Here is a 23,871-nt window from a genome sequence, read left to right as displayed (position 1 = left end):
ATATATACCTTCTTCCTCTTTCAGCATGAGAAAAGATGAAAGCTATACAGGGCATTTTACAGCAAGGCCTGGTTAGGAATCAAAGCTAACATACATATGGCTTCAAAGATACTCTACTTAAGTTTTCAGTAAGAATGATGACATTAATCAGAGAGCTATGTGGTAGGACAAAGGTCACTGATATTTCCATTCCTACAATCTGCATGAAGCCATATTTAAAAAGCTGAAAGTTGAGTAAGTTCCTATGCCATCTCTGAATTAGGAAAGAACTAGTGAAATGGATTCTCCTTTAAAAAACAAGTAAATCTTCCAAATGATCAAGATGAGGGCAGTTAAGTATTAATGACTGTAACATTCAAAATTTAAAAATGTTTAAAAACCTATTAGAGCAATTACAGACCAGACATTCTTTCATCAACGGCATGTAAGTTTTTAGAAAAAATCTTGAAGAAATGTTTGTGAAAATGAAAATAAGCAGAAAGATGAGACAAGAATGCAACATGAATACGAATTTCACACATCACCACAAAATCTATTCTGGAATACTAGCGTGCAATTCTGATTATAACATTAAAAAACGATGGTCTTGAATTGATTCAAGTGCAGAGAAAAACTACTGAGATGATCTGAAGAATGAAAAGCCTCCAATTCAGAGAAAAACCAAAGAATATACAAACATAATAGAGCAATTACTTTATCAGGAAGGGAAACAACCTATTTCAGAGGAGAACGCTGTTGGTGCAGGAACAAACAAGTATAAACTGGCTACAAGTAAACACAGGCTGTAAATTAGAAGATTAGGTTTCTAATGATCATAGAACTGAGGTTACAGAACAGACTTCAAATCAGATTACTGGGGACAAAACACTAAACTCAATACAAACGACTAAGTTTACAGAATATATTATGTGACCTGACTACTTGGAAGGAGAGGTGACTAGACCCAATGACTGAAAAAATCTTTCCCAGTACTATACTACTTAATTTGTGTGATTGGCTTTACACATACAGATTTCCACCTCTAACTCACTCAAAACTTTCCCTAACGAAGATTTTGGGCTCAGAAAAGGTGTGAATTAGAAACACAGAGATTCATCACAAATCTATAATGCTCAAAGACCATTTTTCATCTCCCAGTTCACAACACTGCCAGTGCATGTGTTATTTTAGATGAAATCCAACAGACATTTTTTTTTGAATTGTGTTCCTACAATTAAATACTTAATGTTAAAGTAGCTGGAATATTAAGAAAAGTAGCAAAACAGTATAACACTTCCAAAATGCTTTAACTTGAATAATTGTCTTTTCACAGCATGTACACATTTTAGTTACTGCACGAGTGTACATGTTTTTTTCCTAAAAATTCTGAAGGAAAATAGAAAAAAATGTTATGTACAACTTCCAAATATGGGAAAATTCAATATTAAACAGGAACGACACTGGCTTCTCCATTTAGAGTTAGGTTTCAGTTTCAGACTGTATTCTTGCTACAGGCAGAAATGAGGAGAAAAAGAGCAAATGAATTCACAAAAGTAATAACGTGGTCTATGTAGGCTTTCTACTCCAGTCACCCTGACACAACTACCATGCACCCAGGCCCAAAGAGCTACTGTGCCAAAAAGAAGGTGCATCTTTAGAAAGCTAATTCGAAAAACAGCTTTTCTGTAAGCAACAAAATGCTTTTTGTCATTCCTAGTCTCTAGGCAGCTCCAAAATTTCAGGTTTTGGGATAAGCATGTGGGTACACAGAAAACAAGTCGCAGCTGCTGAGCTCTCATTAACCTTTAGGATGAAAGAGTAAATGCTCTTTTGTTCTAAGGACATTACCTTCTGGTAATCCCTGCTCTAAGATTTCCAAGGACTAAGCACCCACACTTAATCATCACAGCTCTGTCAAACGTCTTCAACCACCTGCAGCCAAAGATTAAACACCTGCTTCTTCTGGGAAACCATATTTACAAATCACAGAGATCTTCTCCACATTGTATATATACTTTTATCTTACTTCACTTTATGGCATCATTCTGTCATATTTGAGAATATCAAGATCCACTGTACTCCGTAAGAATCTTTGTCACCAATGTTAGTGTTTTTAATCCTAGCTATATATAGGAATTAGATATGAAACCATTTCTTAAGTCTGAACAATGACCCAGAGTCTGAACAATAAAATCAAACCAGGCATTACCAATAAGTTCCTGCTCCCTGGGAAGTTAAATCCATTCCATCCACACCGTAGCTATCATCATCCATTATTTTAGACAGACCAAAATCAGTAATTTTTATTTCTCCACATGCTGTTCCATCTACAAGAAGGATATTACCTAAACAGAGGGGAAAAAAAAAAATTGTTTCACTTTTTTTTATGAAGCTCAAAAAAAGCTATCAGAATGCCCAATTTTCAAAACTACGATCAATTCTCAGGAGCATTCAACTTAATGAGGGGTCAGTGACAACTTTACATCTTTATATCCTCAGGTCTAGAGTGACTTGACTATGACACATTTTAGTGCAGTCTCAGGAACTCTCTATGTTATCATCATCATCTGAAATGGCTCCCTCAACTGGGAGCTAGCTGGACAGTGAGGAAACAGCAAAGTGTAGCAGTATACTTGTCATAATGAAGTTTCATAATTTTCTGTCCAAAACAAATTCTACCCTACACAATTCAAGGTTTGTATATGACACAAAATAGTGCCAAGACATTACTGCAGTAACGTGCTAAGAATCTAACTCCATGTGTTAGAGCTGTACAGCAATTTCTTGATACAAAAGTTATTTGATGAGGTTCCTCTAAAAAGAGAACAAAAAATAAGGAGACTAAGAATACATTTGGTACAATGCCATAATATGAAATCTATTATTCCATAATATAAATCTATATGAACAATTTAGTACACAGTAGCAAGCAAACAGCCTGGCACTATTAGACCCAACGTTAAAAAAAAAAAAGTTCTGTAAAGTCCTGGTTTGAAATGCTTATCCTCAGCTGCAAAAAGTGATTGATTACTTGTTTTAATCCTTTTACAGGCTAAGAAATATATAAGAGAAAAATTATTTACAAATCAGCATTCCACCATGATCAGACAGGATTAAGCCAATTAATGATCTTATCTGCTTACATTGTTAAATGCTAATGTATGTATCTATGTGGTCTACAAATTTTTCCTACAAAGTGAAATCAAAATAATACAAAGGAGAAAAGTTATGACGGACATTTTTCTAAAGAAAAGACATCTGATTTTTACAATAAAATGAGAAAGAGAAATATCCATTTTTCAGTTGATTAAAATAAACCTGATATACGGAAGATAATTTTGGTATTTTCAATCATGAATTACAAATAAAATAAGGATAAAAAAAGGTGCTGACATTTTCAATTTTATCATTCCTCATTTACCTGGTTTAAGATCATAGTGTATAATAGGGGGCTTGATCTCATTGAGATACCGTAGTGCATTTACTATCTGCATTACAATGGACCTAGCTTCCTTCTCTGACATCAATTTATGTTGCTTGAGATAGAAATCCAAGTCATTGCCTTCACAGTATTCTAACACCGTGCAAAACCTAGGGCAGAATTTAAAGAGACAAAATTAAATGATGTATCAAACTACAAGATCAGAGATATGACAACCTCGTTTGATACGGACAAACTTAACGACGGCTACCTGAATATTAAACTATATGAGTGAAATTGTTAGTAAAACACATGGCATAACCATTAGCTTATGAAACTTGACATCAATCAGAACATTCATATTCACCAAAAAAGAAAATGCATCCCTACTGAAGAGAGATAAAGTTTAAAAACCAAACCAAACCAAAACAAACAGAAAATCCCTACCAACCAAACTCACACTTATTTATGCAGACATATTTCTCTGTAGAAAAGATATATTCATTATCCCTTAAGATGTGACACAAAATTTCATGCCCAGTGACCATGGGCCACACTTAAGCTACTAAGGCTCCTGATGGTATTTAGTCTTGGAAACTTAAGCTACAGCATTTCCGGGCTGCCCTTCAGCAGCCCTTGCTCTGCCCAAAAACATTACAACACTGTATATTCCCTTTCATCCTCAGAACACCCTGTAGGGTTTGCTAGTCAGGTGTTACAAAACAGTGTTTACATCACTTTATAGAAGGTCTGCAATATTTATCCGATACAAAATTCTGAAACTAGTGTTGTTTTTTTGTTTGTTGTTTTTGTTTGTTGAAGTTGCCCTAAAAAAACCCTAAATGTTTTGTCTGAAAGCAAGAACATATTCTTTTTGTTCAAATATTACAATACTAACAATCCTTGTCAAGTTTTAGAAAAAACTTATCATTTCATGTACGTACGTATCTGTATCCAAGGAGAAGTAGTCATATAGTTTAACTATCCGGGGGTGATCCAGTTCTTTGTGTATTCTATACTCTCTGCAGGCATGTCTAAAAGAAGATGGATACATTAATCTTCCACAATCAATAAAACGCTATTCAATTTAACATACGAAGCGTAAGTCATTAATATTTACTTGTGGTAGTTTTCTTTCTTTTCATCTCTCCAGCTTTTGTTAAGCTGGTGAATCTTCACAGCAGCATATCTTTGTTCATAAAGATCAAAAGCCTAAAAAAGAAACCCACAAATATGGGAAAGTTATAACCAAAATAACACCCAACAGAAAGGAAAAAAATTGTCACGTAATTCCCATGTCTACTGTAATGCTACCTCCTTCCATGCATTAATCAAGGAGTTTGTTCAACCTCTGTTTAAAGAGTACACCATGTTAAAATCCTCCTGTTTATTCAGATCCCTCACCACCCCTCCGCCCCAGTCCCCAAATTTAAATGTACAAAAATATATGACTCAAACATTAGATTTAGCAGACTAAACACACTCTACCTTGTATACTTCACTGAAGCCACCTCGGCCAAGTAAGTGGAGTAACAAATACCGTTCATTCAATGTGGGGTGATCTTTAAACCTTGAAAGAAAAAAAACAATTTAATTCTGTTTAAGTTACACAGTCATAGCCTACAATTTAAATCTCTTAGTATTACTTCTCAAGCAGCTCAAACAGAACTTTTCTTTCTACTAGTGATATCTAAAACGCCGAACAATATTTCACCATGTGCAACTTTATAGAACTATACAACACAGCCAATTTCAGTACCTGCTGACTACTCAGCAAACAACTGCTATCACAACACCATCATCAAATCACACAATTGTGACAAACTTTTGTCATTTTTTTCTTTTTGTGAGGATAAGAAAAACACCCTTAACCCACTCACTATAAACACTGTTCTCGTGATGAGTCAACAGAGAAAATACTATTCTGCATTGTCTTTTTTTTTTTTTTAAATTTTTGAAACTAAACCACTGCCTATCAACAACAGTAATCATTGTCGATGTCAGCAACAGTAATAACAGTAGAGTCTGTGTCCTCTCCATAGCATGAGTTCTGCTTCTAGGCTGTCTGAAAAATCCGAAGTGAGCAGAGAATTTCAGTACATTTTCCACCCTTTCAATCTGTTCATTTATCCTTTACTAATAAACATGCCCAGAAACCCTCCAATGGTAATATTCTAAACACAGGTGAATATTGCTTTGCAACCCGAATCACTAGAGGGCTGCTGTTCTCTTCCCTATCATCCTACAGTATGTATCCTGCTGAAATCCCAAACCCTTCCTCTGCATAAAGGTTAATGAGATGGGAACCAAGGGCTCTCTGCTCACTGTGCCAAATTTGTTATATGTCAGCTCCTGTTTTCTGGAACAGATAAGGAAGATATGCTTCCTTTTATTTATATATATATATATATATAAATGGACTTTATATAAGGCTAAGAAGTTAGAAAATAACCAACAGCAGTACACAAGAAAATATATCAAAGGACTGAATATCTGCACATACTCTTATCAAAAGCAAGAAGGAAAAACGCCTTCTAAATGCAAAATGATGCTGAAAGATACAGAAAAGGACCACACACTCTGGTAAAATGTGAAGACGACAAAATAAATCCCTCCATACGATCAGTCATCCAGAGTCTGACTGCTCACGTTTGCAACAAAGGGAAGCAGAAAAAAAAAGTGAAGGATTCAGAGAGATGATGGTGACTGCTGGAACTCTTTGGGGGTTTGTTAGATGAAAACACATTTTTTTTATCAGCTTCCAAAATCCTAGTAAGCTGAGCTGGTGACTTGATTGTCTTTCTAACAACAAATGGGATTTCCGAGTTTACACTTTTTGAAATACGGATTTTTAGTAAAGCTCTTCAGAGATAGAGAAACTAGGTAAATATTTAGGTAATATTAGGTAAGATTTTATGAATCCTAGTAGTAAATGACACAAACAAAACAAATGTTTGCAAGTCTCTTCACTCACAGTGACAGGTGACCTCATAGGGTCACAGGCCTCACAAAGCCTGATAGGCTCTATCATTTTATCACATCTTCAGTACAATGATGAGATACCTATACTCATAAATCTAGAGCCAACTGCTAATTATACTGCATTGAAAACCTTAAGGAAGGTTTATGCATATTTGAATGTTAAAGTTTTTATTCTTTTTAAAAATCATAAATAATAAGCAACACATTCAGTACAGATTAAATAAATTTAGAGGTATAATAATTATGAGACTGATGTTACGTGATCAGTAGCCCATTTCTTCAAACCACTCTTGAAGATTTTAAATTAATGTTTTCTTGGTCCTTCTATGACATCTATGCCCCTAGTAGGACCAGTCTTGAGAACATTTCCACCTCCCCCCTCCACTGCTGCTTCTGCTAACCCTGAGTGGCTCTCCGTGACTCAGAACCAGCACCCTGCAGGAAGCCCCAGCATCTCACGGGCTCTCAACCCAGACAGGAAAGCCCTAACCTGTAATCTCCACTTGTCCTGTTCTCCCAGTGTAGTTGTAACATACAAGTTTACCCATCTTTAAACTGGGCAATACAAAATTTTCTACGTTTTGTTGTTAAGCCTGTGGCCCCAAACAGGTAAGTTTGCAGAATACTTCATGTTTGGGGGGCTTGAGGGGGGGGCATGCATGCGTAGAGTGATGTGAAGGGGAAGGCGGCCAGAACAAGAAAGAGGGCTCAACCTCAGACCCCAGGTGGAAGTTGAAAACCCAGCAGGACTTGTGTCAGGACCCAAAGGCCACTTCAGAACCCTCTCTCTTATCAAGTGGTTGAGACCCAAGTAATATTAGGAAAAGACAGCAGGGGCTGCAGACCTAAGTGACTTCCCCATTACTTCTGTCTTCTGTATTATACTTGTAAGCTGCAGCTTGGCTACTTGGCAAATATTCAAGTCTAACTCTGCCGCCTCTCCCCCTGCCCAACGAAAACCCCCAAAAATATGAACACTAAGTAGAAAGCTTTTAATTTTGTATCACAAAGGATGCCAACATTGACTGGAAAAAGAAGTGAAGGTGCTTGTCCATGTCCTGTAACTGTTTTCAAGGGGGGACTAATTTGGGCACGTTTTGTCCCTGCCCCTCCTACACAATGTGTACACAGACACACAACCTGGTAATTTTTCTGTGGTATTTATTCCTTCTTGTTGAATTATTATTATTATTTTTAAACTTCTTATGCCAACATTGAGGATTAACAGTGGTTAGCATTTTAGCATTTAACATTCCAAATAACACATCTATTTTTATTTTGTTGTAGGACGTTTATTTTCAAAAGAAAATATTCTGCCACCAAAGTGTAAGTAAGCATCAACACCCATTATTTTTCATAACCAAAACAATGACACAACATCAATTTAGCTATCAATTAGCACTACAGCCACATGGTAACAAAATTTTTCTGTATTCCCTGAGGGTATGGGGACCATTAAAATAGTAGAAAACAATTTCATGTCTTGTCGCTTTAACGTTCAGAAATCTTAGTGTATATATAAATCTATTGTGTCTAAAAAGTAGAAATTAAAGCCCTCAAGTCCTAAGGCTACTGTTTCATAAACATTTACTAGTGCAGAAACAAGCCCAGTCCTGCCATTTCCTTCCCCATGGCTGCTCATTCCACCCTTGCACTGCCCTCTCTCCTCATGGCAGCACAAGCATTTATGCAATGGGGGGCAAAGAACTAGGCCAGGAGTTTGATTGATATGGTGTTAAAATTAATCCAGAAAAAGAAACCACAGGAACTGGAAATTTAACTTGCATCAACCTCCTGCATCTGTTCCCTACAGAAATGCTATTGCTAGCATGTGAAAAGAAAAAGGGCAAGTGCATAAGAAAGAAGTAGATAGGCAGAACTGGTTTCTTTCAAGCAACAGTGCCGGCTTTAAGTGCTGGTGGAACTGTGGTGTTAATGTTTGTATTCTCCATCATGGAAAACACACTTAGACTTTATTAGTTATGTAATTACTTTGGAATCTACATAGTTAAAGCAAATTTTAAATGCCAATTCAACATTATGATAAATTGCCATGCAAGCTGAAGTACAGAGTAACATTTAACTTAACTCAAAATACTTTGCATTTATCTTTTTTACTATCAGGTACCTGTGTAATATGTAAATTACAGTGCAATAAAACTAAAACTAATTTTAACTGCATCATAAAATCTCTGCTCTGACATCAAACCTCCCCACCATTTTCTTGCGTTACTGTCAGTTAAGGGAATTGCATTAGGTTCCCTTACAGGATCTTTTTTTTTTTTTTTTAACCTAGTAACATGGTCTTGAAAGTTTTAACTTTCTTGCATTATAATCTGTGTATGTATGTTATTTCCTGCATATTGAATAAAACCGTTAACTTAAAACTGGAAACCTTTCTATTTGGCAAAGTTTAAATGGTTTTTAAAAAATATATACATAAACTAACAAAGAAAAATTTATGAACCTGCTTCTCTCTTATAGGTAAAATTTGATGTTAGCTCATTATATTAAAAGTAGACGTGCAAAATTAAAACATTAAGTCTCTTACTGTGAATTATCTTCATTATTTATTCTTTTCAGTTCTCTTATGTGAAGATTTCTAACTCTTTCCAAACGTTCAAGTTCTGCTTGTATTTCAGCTTCCTCCTGCAAATGAAAAGAATGAAGTATAAAAGCTCATTTACTCCCCATTTGAAAAGGATATTTTTACCCCTGCATCAATACTAGTGGTAATGGAGGAACATAACATTATAAAACCCTGCTGAACTAGAAGCACTGTTTTCCTCTTAAAGCCTGAAAAATTCAGAAAGATAAGGCAAAAGCCTGTTTCAAGGAACTTTCTGTCCATGAACCCACAGGTAATGGGATGTTCATAGTTTTGTTCTGCACTGTAGGGATGCTATTCAAAATGAGAGGCAGCTGGGTTTTGTACCTCAGCCAAGGAGAGAAATTATCTGGGAAGCGGTCTGAAATTGATGTACAATGAAGAAAAAACTGAGATATGTGCAGTTACAGATTTTGTACAAACTGACATATTAGGAAAAGATGTCTGAAATATTTTGAGGCTGAAGCACAAACCGAAAAAAAAGAATAAATCATTACAGCAAAAGTGCTCTAAAGGTGTTGATATAAAACACCATAACCAAACTAATTTCAAAAGATTTTTTCATTTCTATCTTATTAAAATTACAAATGCAGAACATGTGTTGCCTAAAATTTCAAATGCAATTTCTAAAGTATGTCACCTACATACACCTAGGACATTCCCTAATCCTGGCACTTAGAATTATGTCATTTTTATGCTACATATCAGCACTGAAATATCTATTCAGATTTTCAGATTCTCCCTGCCTCCAAAAATGTAAAGAATGCACAGTGCCTAATTTGTGTAAACCAGTGTATTTATACTTGAAGCAAAAAATGTATACTCATTGAAACACACTGTAGAAAGTGTTGCATTTATTTCAGAGTTAGTACCTATAGGACGTGAAAGTTTGAGAAAAAAAAAAGTAGAGACAAAATTAGTCTGTACATGACAGCTAATAATTATGGAATTATTCTAGCTGAAAAGGAGAAAGAAGGCCTGGCATTTGATATGTTTTTTTGTTTGTTGTTTTTTTTCCCAGCAGTGCCAGTGGAAGCAGTGCCCCACATCATCTCTTGTTATTTTGGCACAGCTATTTGTACAGCCACATGGTGAACCAGACTGGAAAACTAATCAATCTCTTCTTTAAAAGTTAAAAAAAAAAAAAAAAAAAAAAAAAAGGTAAAAAAATTGCAAGCCTTGCAAAAAACATATTTATTTTTTAAAGAAGCTAAATCAGTTTTCTGACCCAATTTATATTGTAACTGCACATTCTGGCAGTGCTGGTGAAGGCAACAGGGCAACAAGTCATGGCACAAGGGAACAGAGGTATAAGTCAGCACAGGGGAGATAAAATACTTTAAAGATGGTATTTCCAAAAACTGTACATCGTAAAACCATATCCTGAAACAACAGCTGTATTTATATAACCTAGAACACACATTAATTAAATGAGTAAATTCAGGAACCCAGACCAGATGATTTCAGCTAATATCCTGAATCCCTTCTGTGATAAGCTAAGGAAAAAGCAAACAAACAAAAAAAACCCCACACCATCCTCAACCCAAACAGGACATTAGATGAACCTCCATTCAGAAAAAGAAACTCAAATCCCTCATAATTTAAAATTTGGACTAAGTAACACTAATCTGCTAGCAAATCTAGGTGGATCATTTGTTTTTCCTAACATGTACTGTCAAGTGTTTTTTTTGTTGTTGTTGTTTATACAATGTTAAACTCTTTCGTATTTAGATTCATGCTTGCAGTTCTCCATTAAATATCCTGAAATGATACGCAGTTCCTCATAACCCATTAGTCTTCTATAAAGAATTCTAGCCCTTCTCCCCCCTCAAAAGGCCACACACTTATACACACACAATTGTCTATGTTCTTCCCAAAGGCTGACAAAAAAAACACATCAGTTATGCCTCTTTTGGGCTTTTTTGTTCATATATTATGCAATTCAGTGGTTCTCAAAATGTGGTTCATAGGCCAATGTTAGTCCAAAGAGAACTGGCTGGTTGCATTGTTTCCAGCTGTTATTTAGGACACTCAGGCTGTGAATACCTTTAAGCAAGAATGAACCAGCTTAGCTGCCTCAGGTCACTGCTATATAAAAGGAAGTGAGAAAACAAGAGCCTCTCTCCAGGACCAAAGCTGCTAGTTGGAAAAGAATTTCCTGGGGAGCAGAAGGAAAAAGAGAACTGGTGGTGGCAGCATGTACAGGGCACCAAAAATAAGAGCACCAGGAAAGCATCTGGAGAGTGAAAAGGAAGAGGAGCAGACAGCAAAACAGCATATGCAGCAGGAAAGAATAAATGTAACCAGCAATGAAGCACTAGGGAATATATCCATGTAGAAAGATAATATTTTTCTTAGTTAACAACAAAATCTATATCACCCATAAGAATTAAAATGCAATAATGTATTTTTATTATTACTTTCAGATTTATTCAAACTTGGTTTGCTAAGAAATCATATTTATTTCCCCCTCTGGCATTCAGTCAAATTTTTTCTTATACAGAGCACCTTAGCATTGATGCTAAAGGTGAAAAACAAGTTGGGGATTAAACAGATTTGAAACAGCTTCTTTCATTAGTCACTTGAAATTTCCAACAGATTTCAAAAAATAGTTAAAGCATGGGAAAAAAATACAAAATTTCCTAACAGAATTTCATATGAAGCTGGTGCTATTTCTACAGCATTAACAGTGAAGGGCAAACTGGGCAGTCTACCTTGTAGGGCCAACAAGTTTCTATGCAAATTCCCTACCACAGATTCAAGTATTTTGTATTCTTTGATCAACAGTATCAGTGTTTTCACATGGTGGCCCAGCTCTGTTTAATCACAGCAGGATTTATAACAGGTTATTTGTACAACTGAAGAGTACAGGCCAGAAACAGAGTCTTGCAATGTTTCAAGGGGAAAAACACAATGACCTGTTTTGATGGAACATCTCAATAGCTACTGCTCAGCAGATAAAATATCTGTCTACTCAAACTGAATTATCACTAGAGAGTTTCATTTATATCTACATTTTAGTGGTACTTTCCTTTCACACTTGAGATATTTCTGCCTTCTTCAACAGTCACTCCTTTTCAAAGGCTATTCTTCAAAAGCCTTACTTGACTAAGCTATAGCTTGTTAATATCGTAACTACTTCATTACACAGATTTATTAGAATGGATTCAATAAAAAAGCACTGCTAGATTTTTTTCAGAAGTCAAGAACTGGAATAAAGTATCTGACAGCACATATCATTTAAGAGGCAGAGAGGAGGTTTTCCATAAAACTAGGAAAATTCTTTTCTCTCTTACTACAGGTAATATGCTAACTGGTAACAACTGAAATGTATACTATAGATAATAAAAACATGGTATTTATTCAGAACTGCAATGTCCCATACATCGGACCTTTTTAAAGATTAAAAACAAATGTAAAAAGGCCACATATCAGATTTGGTTGACTCCACATTCTCAACTCTAAAATGAGATCAGTAGTGGCAGTTACATCTCTGTTACAAGGATTCACTGTTATTCCCTTGTACTCCCAATGCTTATGGCAAGGAAGCCCTCTCCTTATTTTGATAGTACTAGTCTTCATGGTTCAGGGCATGCTCGCAGAACGTTAGAAAAACAGACCATATACATACCTTTTTGAGATGTCCTAATCGAAGTTTGAAAATTTCTTCCTGTTCGTGATACTCTGCTAGAGTCAAACTGAAAAAAAAAATAAAAATCTTATTAACTATTCTTACTTAAATGCTACAGTAAACAGAGCATCTTATGCTAATTATTTACAACCATAATACCAAAAGGTATATTTTTGAGCCATTTGAACATCTTTGTTTGTAATTTCAGAGTGAACACATACTTACAGAATGCATTTGTCTGGTGTTCTGGAACATTAACTGCCTCTCCCAGTAGACTCTAGCTGTTCTCCCAGACAGCCTGTTAGATTACCTGGATGCATTCTAAATCATCTCACCACCCTAGTATTTCAGCTGATGCTTCACTGCTTGGTTCTCAACTCTAACACTTAATGCACCAAGAGATGGAGATACAGAAACTAACTGGATGAGATTTGTAACAGTAGATTTTTGATCCACAATTTAGAAAATGTAGTGCTAATCCACAGATTCCAAGTTCATTAACACTACATTTTGCATGAGACCATAAATTCAGTTTTGAATTGGCATACAACTCTTCATCTTGTTCTCTCTTCATTTTCCTTTCAGATAAGATTCCTGGTTACAATTAATTTAAAGGTCCCTCACTGTCTGTGGGCTTTCTAGGAGAGGTCTGTTACCACCCAGATGATCCAGACTGTTCATATGGACTAGTAACTAAGAAACATACAAACTGACTACATGCAATAACCATCTCACTAACAACAAACATGCAAAACAGAACCTCTTACAAATCACCAAGAAAGAGAACAAAGACACTTCAAGTTCCAGAGAAGAAACCATATGTTTATGATGAAGGGGTACAAGAGATTGGGGTGGGCAAGAAAAAAGTATGGCTTCCACACAAATCCCTACAAATACAGGCACAAAACTGATGCTGGATGACATATGCATTTTACTTTGCCAAGACCTATTATTTGCATTATGCAAAGCTAAAGATAATAGCATAGTATGTTTTCACAAAGTCCACATTTTACTAGGTTGAATTATCAACTGTCCTGGGAAGATAAGTTATACAAATGTATAGAAAACACTCCAAGTCAGGTGAAAAAAGCACCCATGACCATGTCCTGTCCATTTTAGAAAGAAGCCATCTTTTATTTTAAGAAGCATCACACCAAGTTACCCTGCATCTTTTTTTTCCCCACTGTAATGAAAAGCAGCCACGTATTCCAACCAAAAGAAATCTACAAACATGCTGAAGGCAATGGAGTGAGGAAATTCACCTCTCTTCAGGAAAGTCAGAAAATCTCTCAAAGCCATATTTTGGAACTGAACATTTATATTGTTTTCCTGACAAAATTTCCTCTGGGGAGAAGAAGGGGCATTATGGCAAATATGAAATGGAGTGTCTCAATAGCACAGGAAAGCTGGCACGGCATTCCACATATAGTCCGAATGACAGCAAGAAACCTAAGAAAACAACACACTAATTCCTGCTCTAATGATAGACCTATCAAAGACAGCGCCAAGACCAAGCTAGACAACTCACAGTAGCATCCCTGACATGTTTTCAATATTTCTACTTGAACAGCAAACTATTTGAACATGGAATAAGCTCTCAATTAAAAAAAAAAAAAAAAAACAGAGAATGAATGCCAATGTGAATGAGGTTGAGTATTATTTCTTTCCAGATTCCTATGTGAAGTATAAATTACAGGTCTGTGCACTTATTTCCAGAAATGCAGATTTTGTAAAGTTTGTCTCTCAGGTAGAATAATCTTTAGGTGGCTTAGCAAAGCTGAATCACAAGTAAAACACACTGAAAATATAAAGTGTGTATCATGAAACTTTCCAGAATTTTCACTGAACACTGAGAGCACTAAAACCAAAGATCCCCTGAAAAAATAACACAATATAGGAAATCTGTTTTTATTTATTTTTTTTTTTATTTTTAATTAAACCTCAGCTCTCTAAGCAGAGTTATGACAAAGTGCTTGGACAGCTCTAACAAGTATTGCCTTCCAAAAAGTTTTTAAACAGCCCTCTTGAGCGCAGAGCACAAGTTAGAGGTCATATTGAAAACATTACGATTCAAAGTCACTTTTTCCATGTGTCCATGCTATATCCCAATAAGTTACTGTTTTCTATTTTTCTATTTCCTTACAAATCTAATTGTATTAGAGACACAGCATGATTCACAGCAATTTGAAATTGTTGTTACTGACCATAGCATCTTGTAGGAAGACATAAAACGCTGAAGTGTACACGGAAATAGCTGCTTTGGATTTTGTTAGTTTACTTATGAAAAACAAGACTTTATTCCTTCATATTCAAAAATAAGTGTTTAAAAAAGCAGGAGTTAATTACTTTTTATCTTTATATATACTTTGCCTATATATTGCTGAAATAGTGTACAACAAATAGTACAACAAAGACAGCATGCATGTTGTCTGTTTTCTGGCCACAGGCCACCAACCAGCCCACTGCAGAGGCTGAAAACACCCAGACCGGAGAGTGCTTTCCACCACCTCCCACTTATGTCTACCCTCTGCCTTCTGCAGGCCAGTGGCACACTGGAAGCCCCTTCTGACAGCAGAAGTCAACTACAAGATGCCGTCACTTCCTGCAGAAGGGGCTACTCCTCCATGACCCAAGAAACACAGGACTCATCAGGCACGGAGGATGGAAAGTTGAGGAGCACACGGGAGGGATGGAGGCCAGCAACGGGCTGCTACCAGCCACTAAGTGCACTGAAGTTGGAAAATCAGGCTGGAGGCTGACGGGAGATGTGCTGGGGGAAGAGGGCAGCTGGTAGTAGGCTGAGTGAAGGAAACTGGTAATGGTTTAATCCTGACCATGATTTCTTTAATTCTAAACTACTGTGCAATAAATGCTGTATTTTAACTGTCTGCAGCCAAATAAACCATTACATACATGCAATAAATTCCTGAAATTCCAAAATAGCACTGGATTTATTATATGCTTGCAGTATAATTTGATGTGTAGGGGCATGGTATGCCATATTTATTTGTCACTGGAAGAAAGCAGGCAGCCTTCCCGGTCTGAGAGGTTTGGTACCATGATTTAAACATTTACTTTATTAGCAAAAACGAGCTTTCCAGTAGCTTAACAATGTTTTCATAGGCTAATTTATAAGACTTTGACAAAGTATGCACAAGTAGACCTAACCAACCTCTGCACTTCTTCCTCACAAGTTAGGACAAAACCTTTTTTCTGTGACCAAAACATTCTTACTTGTGGGTACCGACAACACACACAAATGGCTAAATGCTCCTTGGTTGTCATGACAATTAAGCCTGGCACATTTACAACAATCTTTCCTCCCACCTTTTCCCAGTTGAAAAATCATTCTGGATACACATTAACAGCAGAACGCTGACATGCCCCAAAACAGCAATTTGCACATCCAGTACAAGCTCTTGGTTACAATTTTTGAAGTGTTCCTTTTTTGGGTCAAAACTTATTCAAGTTCCTAGAATTTCTACAAAGATGGGCAGTGAACACTGACCGATTCAAGCCTTCCATGAGGTCTTTCTGCCATGTCCCACTTCCATTGTTCCCATGTCTGCCTTAGAAAGAGACTGCCTCAGGAAAAGAGCTGTTGTCACTTGTCCTGTAAAGCCCAGACACATTGTTGGCACTTCAATCTGAAGAAGTTTCTGAAAATATTTTTATTTGTTCCATAAAGAACAGAATGCTCCCTCTAACTGATGCATTTGTTCAGCTACATTAACAAACTTTGCCAGCTCTCTCTGCTCTTCTTCTTCAAATTACGTACAGTGACAAGGACCCATGCAGACTCTCACGGACTAACTGGGTGAGCAGAAAAAGAGGCGACTGGGAATTAACTACAACCAACATGGCTGAAGCTGGAGAGGAAGGACTACACCACCCACACTACATAAAATGCTGCTTCTAGAATCAATTGCCCAGTAAAAAATAAGACCTACTTTCAAAAAGTTGGGACAATGTTATCATCTGTGAAATCACCAGGAATTTGGAATGGATTTTTTAAACAGATTTTTCCAGAACTATGAAGGCTACCCCTATTTCAAATACATTTTAATTCTTGAAATACATTTCAATTTATCACTTTCACATAAGACTAATAAAGTTACTTCATTCGGTAGAAAGGTGATCTCTCAAAACTGAAACTACTTTTTAGTTTTGGTTGGGGCCACAAAAAACAGAATGAATGTTGGAAAATCAGAACAGTGTTTAAATAACACGCAACACACAAGTCTTTACACCAAAATCACCTTTCACTCATGGTAATGACAGGTGGCCACTTTGCACTGAAGTTACCCATACAGAAGACTTTGCTTTTACATTCTTGTCAGAGAACATAGTATATCCAGCTAAACTAAAACAACGCTTTTCTTAAGAATGCCTTCAGACAACACCTTAAATCAGTTTCAAAACAGTTAACCGCTGTTTTCAGAAAAGTCTTCAATAACATTGCTTGTTACAAAGCTATAGATCATTTTCTCTTGTCAATAGCTGCAGCTGGAGACATCTTCTAAAGCAAACAGTGTTAGGAAGGTAGAGACACTTGTTGCTAACAACAGATAGCAAGATGTTTGTTTGTTTGAAAAAAATTTGCCTAATCACTTGCATGTATGTTGTGCTGATTTACTACTGGTTTAGTTCATTAATCTCAGCAGCTCTGTATTTTCCCTAGCTTCATGTAAACAGAACATCTTCCATTTGGCTATACTAATTAAGATCATTACTTTCAACGTAACACAGGAACAGTGATAAGCACAATGTAATAGGAGGGAATCACATACAGCAGATGACAAATTCACTCTAAAATGGAAGAGCAGAATTAGTAATGGTTTTATCAAGGTACACAAGGCATATTTAATTCTGTACTGAGAAGCAAAAGGGAATCAACATACAGCACTACTCTATAAAATCATAACAAATCATAAATACAAACATTTTTAACACCCTTTCAAGTAAGGGCCTAAGAGCATGATGTGGCTTAATGATTCTGTGATCTCAGGACATACTAAAAACCTTCTCAAAGGTTTGAAATAAAATCTGTAAGCTTATCATAAAGGCAAGCTATCTTTTATCTCGATTATGTTATGTTCAAATTAGGATACTTCAAGGCAAAAGCAGTTTCAATAACAATTTATTAGACACAAAAGGGCAATTCTGATTTTTCTCTTGGCAATTCTGCAACCAGCAAGCAATTTCATGTGCCGTTTAACACAACTGGTTAAACCAAATTAAATGAAAATTTGATATTTTTTTTTTAGTAATTTGGAAATGATTTGAAACTGCGTAACACCAGAAGCTATTCAGAAGTCCATTACCAGGAATTCACCTTGACCTACTTCATAATTAGGCCACGTCTTCTGTATTTTTTCCCCAAAGTAAATATTTTATCGTCTCCTAAAGTAGCATTAAGATTATGGAAATTTAACATGAAGGATAACATGGCCAAGTGCACCTGTCTGGTATACAAATAAATAGTACTAAATAGTAATTGTTGGATTTTCAAAATTCATAAAAAAAACCAACAACCCACAACTTCTATGACAATGATAAATGGAAAAAGCAACACCGAGTTCCCTGCACAAATACAAGAAATGGGAACTACACACTTCCTACTACTACCATTTTGTCCTTTATGTTTATTTCTATTTCCTAGTGAATACAATGTTATATACTGTCAAATCACATAGAAAAATAGCTGTTACATATGGAAGGCATCTAAAACAAAAATCTGGTTTACATATTTGAAAATAAATTTTTATAATTATCAACTCCTGAAAGGCAACAAACTGTATGAACTTTCACTTTTAATGTGGAACCTTAAAGGTGGTCTTCTACACAAGAAAACACGCCCACGTACAATCTAGAGCATTAACATCAGCCCATCAACCATAAAAGTACTACTCTCTCACTGATGGGGTAAACGTTCAAAATGAAGATTCTTTTTTCCTGATCACTTTCAAACTAAGAATTGGTTAGAGCCACATTGACTCAAATGTTCTGAAAATATTGCTTGGATGCCCAGCCTAGTAGTTCATAATCTCATTATCAACTGAAAAAAAGCCTTTGCATTCTTTTACTATGAAATATACAGAGACTTGCATAAGAAGCATATATTGTATAAGAACATGATGATTATATACAGGCAAAGATAACATGCTAGTGAATTAAAAAATCTGTAATTTTTCATTCCTTAAATGTTACTTTTAATAACAAGAGATATTGCATTCAAACAAAAAGGTATTTTTAACAGGACAGTAATCTTTGGCATACTATTCAGAAGTATTAATTATGTTCTAAAAAGAAGTGTAGGCACTAAGTATTGCTAAAGAATCAATTTGACTGAACACTCTTCATCTCTCTGCCAAAAAACACAAGTAGCACTCATCAAGATTTGCTTATATTGCCAGCCTTACTATTATATTTTGATATTTTTGTCACAGCCAAATGATTTCACAATGTGATCTTTAAGAATTATATATTATGCAAAATATGTGCAGCTGTCTTCGAACTGATGGTCAAAACATATGATTTTGTAGATGTAACCAAAGGAATTTAGAAGTTCCCTTCCTTCGAGGTATAAATTACCACCTCCAACAAGTGACAGGTGACATGCAATGATGTGCAACACACTTAGCCTACTTCTGCAAAGAAAAATACTAACTTACTAGTCTTTTTAAACCTACTTATTTACTTTTTATTTAAACTGACTAGGAACATACACACCATCAGCTGCAGCCTCTCAGCGTCACGGGCAGTAACTAGTATCTGTAAAAAGCAGCTTCTCAAAATACTCAATTAAATGTCAAGAACACATCTGCCTGTGCGCCCTGGATGGTACCACTTCTGTTTGGAGGAAAAAAAAATTCACTTTAAGAATTGAAAATTCTTTGATAGCCCTCAATTTTTATGTGTAAATGACAAAAAATTTCAAGTGTGAATACGTGAAATAGATCAGTAACCATAATAGACAGCTGATCTCAGGATCTGCATTCAGAAGGGGGAAAAAAGATTTTCTCCTCTTTTTTTTTTCTGGACACATTTTCAAATACTAAAGGCAAAAAAAAAGCTTTTTCTGTCAGATAAAGACTGTTAAATAAAAAAAATGAAATGATCTCTAACGGAAGAAGAGGTTCCTAAATCAATGTGGACAGTTCAACAGAAATCAGTAACATTGCACGAGTAAGAAATCAGAATAAGGACTCCTCTGGATTATGAAAAAAGAAGGAACATTGCATAAACACAGAACAGGCCTTTCCCTGGTGACTACCAAAAATAAATTGGGCAATTGTACGGCATCTTCATAGGCAGTGGTGCAAATTTCCCTAACATCAGCAAGTCCTCAGTAAGTATATAGCTGCTGAATATACTGAGTGTCTTTTTATGCTGTTATTTGAATGGAACTCACACAGACAATATCTGAGAATTTATGTAAAAGACTGATTGAAATGTTAAACTTACAGCTGTGGTAAATTGGGTCTAACAAAGGGATCGTTTTCTGCCCCATTCACAGCTTTATTTTTCCTCTGCTTGGGTTCAGAATTGGCAGATGGTGCCTGAGAATTATTTGTAGTTGGAGGCTTTCGCTTGGCCAGGAGCTTTCTTTGCCTTTCAATGTCTTCCCTTTGTTGATTCACCCATTCTTGCTGCCTGTAAACCCAAAAAAAAGCTTTATTAAAGTTTCATCATTATGCATTTTTAAAGAACTATCTTTTAAACTGATGAAGTTAATATTTTTTAATAAAATTTACTGTACATTTGAAAATGTTTCTTAGGGTTTCTTAACTATGATTCTTTACTAGGTGGAAGATTTTTCCAGAAGTTTTGTCACAATTTAATTTTGAAGTAGTTTTTTTGTTTGAAATGTTTTTTTGTTGTTGCAGTTTGTTTATTTAAAAGTAATACACATTATTTCTGCACTGAAAAAAATGCATCTGAGCTGGAGGATACCTTGTTTTATAATGCCAAAAGAAAAGCAGCAGAGTCAATGGGAAGTAGCTGATTTTTATAGGCCAAATACTGAATTTGATCTGACCATGATAAATAAATCATCAGTTTGGGTGTATGACAATTACGGCTTTTATGCAAACCACATACACAGATTGTCTTTAAAAAAAAAAATCAACATCCTATGCAATCACATAATGCTAAGACTACACAATCCCCTTCAAAAATTAAAATTTTGGTGAGCTACTCAAATATATAGAGCCAAAGAGCAAATTAGACTCATCACCAATATACATCTTTTGATGCACTGCATAATTACTTTACCACCATCTCCAATTGTCTCCCAGGCTGCTTTTTCTTGGCCCCATCTCTGCTGCAAGACCTGTTGCAGCAGCTCTCTTCCAGCTGGCTGCTTTCCTCCATCCACTTGGGCTAGACTATCTAAGGCTGCCAGATTTGTCCCTCATCTTTCATTGCAACGAGGAGCTCGTTGCCTGAAAAAGCTGCTACAACCATGCATGTGCAGAACACCTATGTGACCAATGAGAACTTCAGACTTCATCTGTCCCAATGATCCCCAGTAATACTTGGCTAGCTGCTTGAAAAATCACAGATTTAGTTTCACAGCTCTTTCTACTAGCTAAGCTGAACAATTACATTCTGCTCAATTAGTACATTCACATTTTTTTTTGTAAAGACGGCTAAAATCAAGTGAATCTGAATCATTTTCCAAAGACATCCAGCCTTAGTGTTCTCTCAGCTGGTTAAGGGAGTCCTGTACTGTATTCTCAGTCTTCAAAAGGCAAAGCAAAATATAATGTATGAAAAGCTGCTCTAATCCTAGAATCTCAGTAATAAAAAAATCCACTAGAGGGAACTAACAATTACTGAGAATTTTAAGAATATTGCATTGACTAACTTCACAAGATTTTGAAATGCAAAGCCATCTGTCCACTGTTCAGTAAATGAAGCACCATGACGAACTGTTGTAAAATGCCCCAGGCGTAATCTGTCTTGCATGCTCTTCTCTCTGCTTGCCAGCTTTTCTTGTGTGCTCTAAGAAAACAAAATATATTCATATTTAGTAATACTAAAGCATTCAAAAAGTCAGTATAGTACTCAGTTTTTTTTCCCCCAACAGATTTCTAAGGGAGGGGAAAAATTACAGTAGATGAAAAAAATCCTTTATTACTTTGCTCCTTTTATTCTCACTTCTGCAGAATTCATCTGCACTTTTCAGAATTGGTACTGATGATATTTATACACCAAAAAAAATGAGTTAGACTTAGTTTCCCTACAAAGTTTACTTGTCTTCATAATTAAAACATTTTATTTGTAAATGCAGCAGAAGTAACAGTGTCAGCATCATTTAAGTATATAATTAAGATTATGCCTGTACATGTCTATTATATTAAACAAACCTGTTTAGATATTAGAAGTGTATCTACTTGAGTTTACCTGGAAACTCCCTTGACAGGATATCTGATTTATTACTTGTACCAAAGTGACTGGGTTCAAGAATCGCTAGGTAGGAACACACTGCAGGTAGGTTTCGTCTTGGTCCTATGGCCCAATACCACATAGTGAGAAGTTGATGGAATTAAGGATTGTTGTGTTAACAGACTTCCAGACTGAAGAGGAGGCCTGCATGGCCTTTGGAGAAAAACTGCCTATGTGATATTCTCAGTATGAAGTTGCTCACCTAGCAGCATAGATGATGCATCTTTTCCTTCTATTCCCCTCATGCTGGAAGTTAAAAAGGACTGAAATAATGTATTTATGATATGCTAGCGAGGAAATTCCTCCTAAAAATCTACAAGATCAGTTTGCACCCTTGTATCTGACAACAGCATCTAGCAGCCAGTGTTAGGGAACAGACTTGGCTGTTTACCTTAAAAAGTTTATATCCTAATTTGTAATAAAATGATTTTCTATTCACTTTGCATTAGTTATTCTTTTAATAAGATGATTTTAAAGAAGAGGAAGGGAAACAAGGTATCCTTGTCTTTTAAGGAAAAGTGCTGCTAGTTCAAATATAATTGGCATTACATTTGAAATAGACATTTCTTTCAAAGAAGTATGAAGGCAGCAAATGGTCACCTTCATGTCCTTGCTTCCATTAATTCTGAGCTAAGAGAGCATTTATTATTTTATATCAAAAATTATCTCAGCCACTTATACGTCTCACAAAGATTATCTGTCTCTTCTCCACAACAGAGTAAGTTCAAAAAATGTTTTCACCCACTTACAATCTTAAATTTTATCCAGAAAATTAGTTGCATCCTGAATTCGTATCTTTTATGACGTGTTATACCTGAATTACTCATGATGGGGGGAAAAAGGTTTAAAAAGCAAATTTTTTCACAATCTGAAAAAGGCTCGACATTTTGTTTTGATATTCGGGCTTATAAAAGAATGCATACTTCCAGATAGATACCATGCATACGAAGTTTTGGTCTCAGGGATTCATTCCAAAAAGTTACAGAAAAAGTGAAAACTAAGGAATCATAATGGAGTTCTACAACACAGTTTTTATCACAAACATTGTAAAAACAGTAAACTTACCTTTTCAATTAGAAGCTTCTTGCTCATTGAAATACATTTGTTTAACCTTTCTTTGTATTTTTCAAGTAGCTTTTGTTGTTCATCTATTTGTCTTCTAAGATCACAGTTAGCCTAATATAAAAAAGTATTTAAAAATAGTGTTTCATTATTTCTTTTATCAGCAGTCACAGAAAACAAAGGTATCTACTTTCAACATATGTATCTTCTTTCACATGACTAAAGTAAGCACATACATAAATATTCAAAAGTATTCAGAAAATCTGATTTCTACATATTAGGATAGATCTGTGAAGGATGCTTTTATTCCTATTTTAAAAATAGGAATGAACTTGAACGAAACTGCATTTAAGAACATTATTTCCTTTACACTGAGCCACACTCTGTAATACAGACCATTCAGCCTGTATTTATTTTCTTTACATAAAAGCATTGCGCTGATTGCTTTTCCAGTCCTCCAATATTAAACTGAAAATTTAATTTAATTTAGCTCCAGATCCTTCGTATACTGTTACTGAAATAATGCAAATTTCTAGTGTTTCATATGAAATTAAACTTTTATCATTGTGAATTTTCATTCTGAAAATATTCAACCGAGTAGAAAGCATACTAAGTTCCCTATATTCCTATTATAATATATTAATCTTATTGCCTTAGAAAAACACATCAATGTCATTTTGTTTAAATGGACCTTTTTTTTTCTTTTTTTTTTCTCCTTTTTGGAGATTAGCTTTT

The 23,871-nt window shown here is 35.5% G+C and overlaps 1 protein-coding gene across 4 annotated transcripts in view; it reads right to left on the bottom strand.

The window, feature by feature from the left end:
* The window catches only part of TLK1 (tousled like kinase 1), a 66,142-nt gene that overhangs the window by 5,556 nt on the left and 36,715 nt on the right, over positions 1–23,871 (bottom strand). For all 4 annotated transcript variants that reach the window (XM_050711424.1, XM_035570859.2, XM_050711422.1 and 1 more), the window contains exons 9-18: positions 23,140–23,250; positions 21,494–21,630; positions 20,089–20,277; positions 12,622–12,688; positions 8,934–9,031; positions 4,889–4,970; positions 4,521–4,612; positions 4,345–4,434; positions 3,401–3,570; positions 2,189–2,324 (exon numbers count right to left, since the gene is read on the bottom strand). In XM_050711424.1, coding sequence (XP_050567381.1) covers positions 2,189–2,324; positions 3,401–3,570; positions 4,345–4,434; positions 4,521–4,612; positions 4,889–4,970; positions 8,934–9,031; positions 12,622–12,688; positions 20,089–20,277; positions 21,494–21,630; positions 23,140–23,250 — 1,172 coding nt within the window. The remainder of the gene's footprint in view (positions 1–2,188; positions 2,325–3,400; positions 3,571–4,344; positions 4,435–4,520; positions 4,613–4,888; positions 4,971–8,933; positions 9,032–12,621; positions 12,689–20,088; positions 20,278–21,493; positions 21,631–23,139; positions 23,251–23,871) is intronic.

The sequence above is a fragment of the Cygnus atratus genome, chromosome 6 (genome assembly GCF_013377495.2).
Source record: "Cygnus atratus isolate AKBS03 ecotype Queensland, Australia chromosome 6, CAtr_DNAZoo_HiC_assembly, whole genome shotgun sequence".
NCBI lineage: Eukaryota > Metazoa > Chordata > Aves > Anseriformes > Anatidae > Cygnus > Cygnus atratus.
Note: the sequence above shows the minus strand (reverse complement) of the source record. Positions and strands in the feature narration are given on the sequence as shown.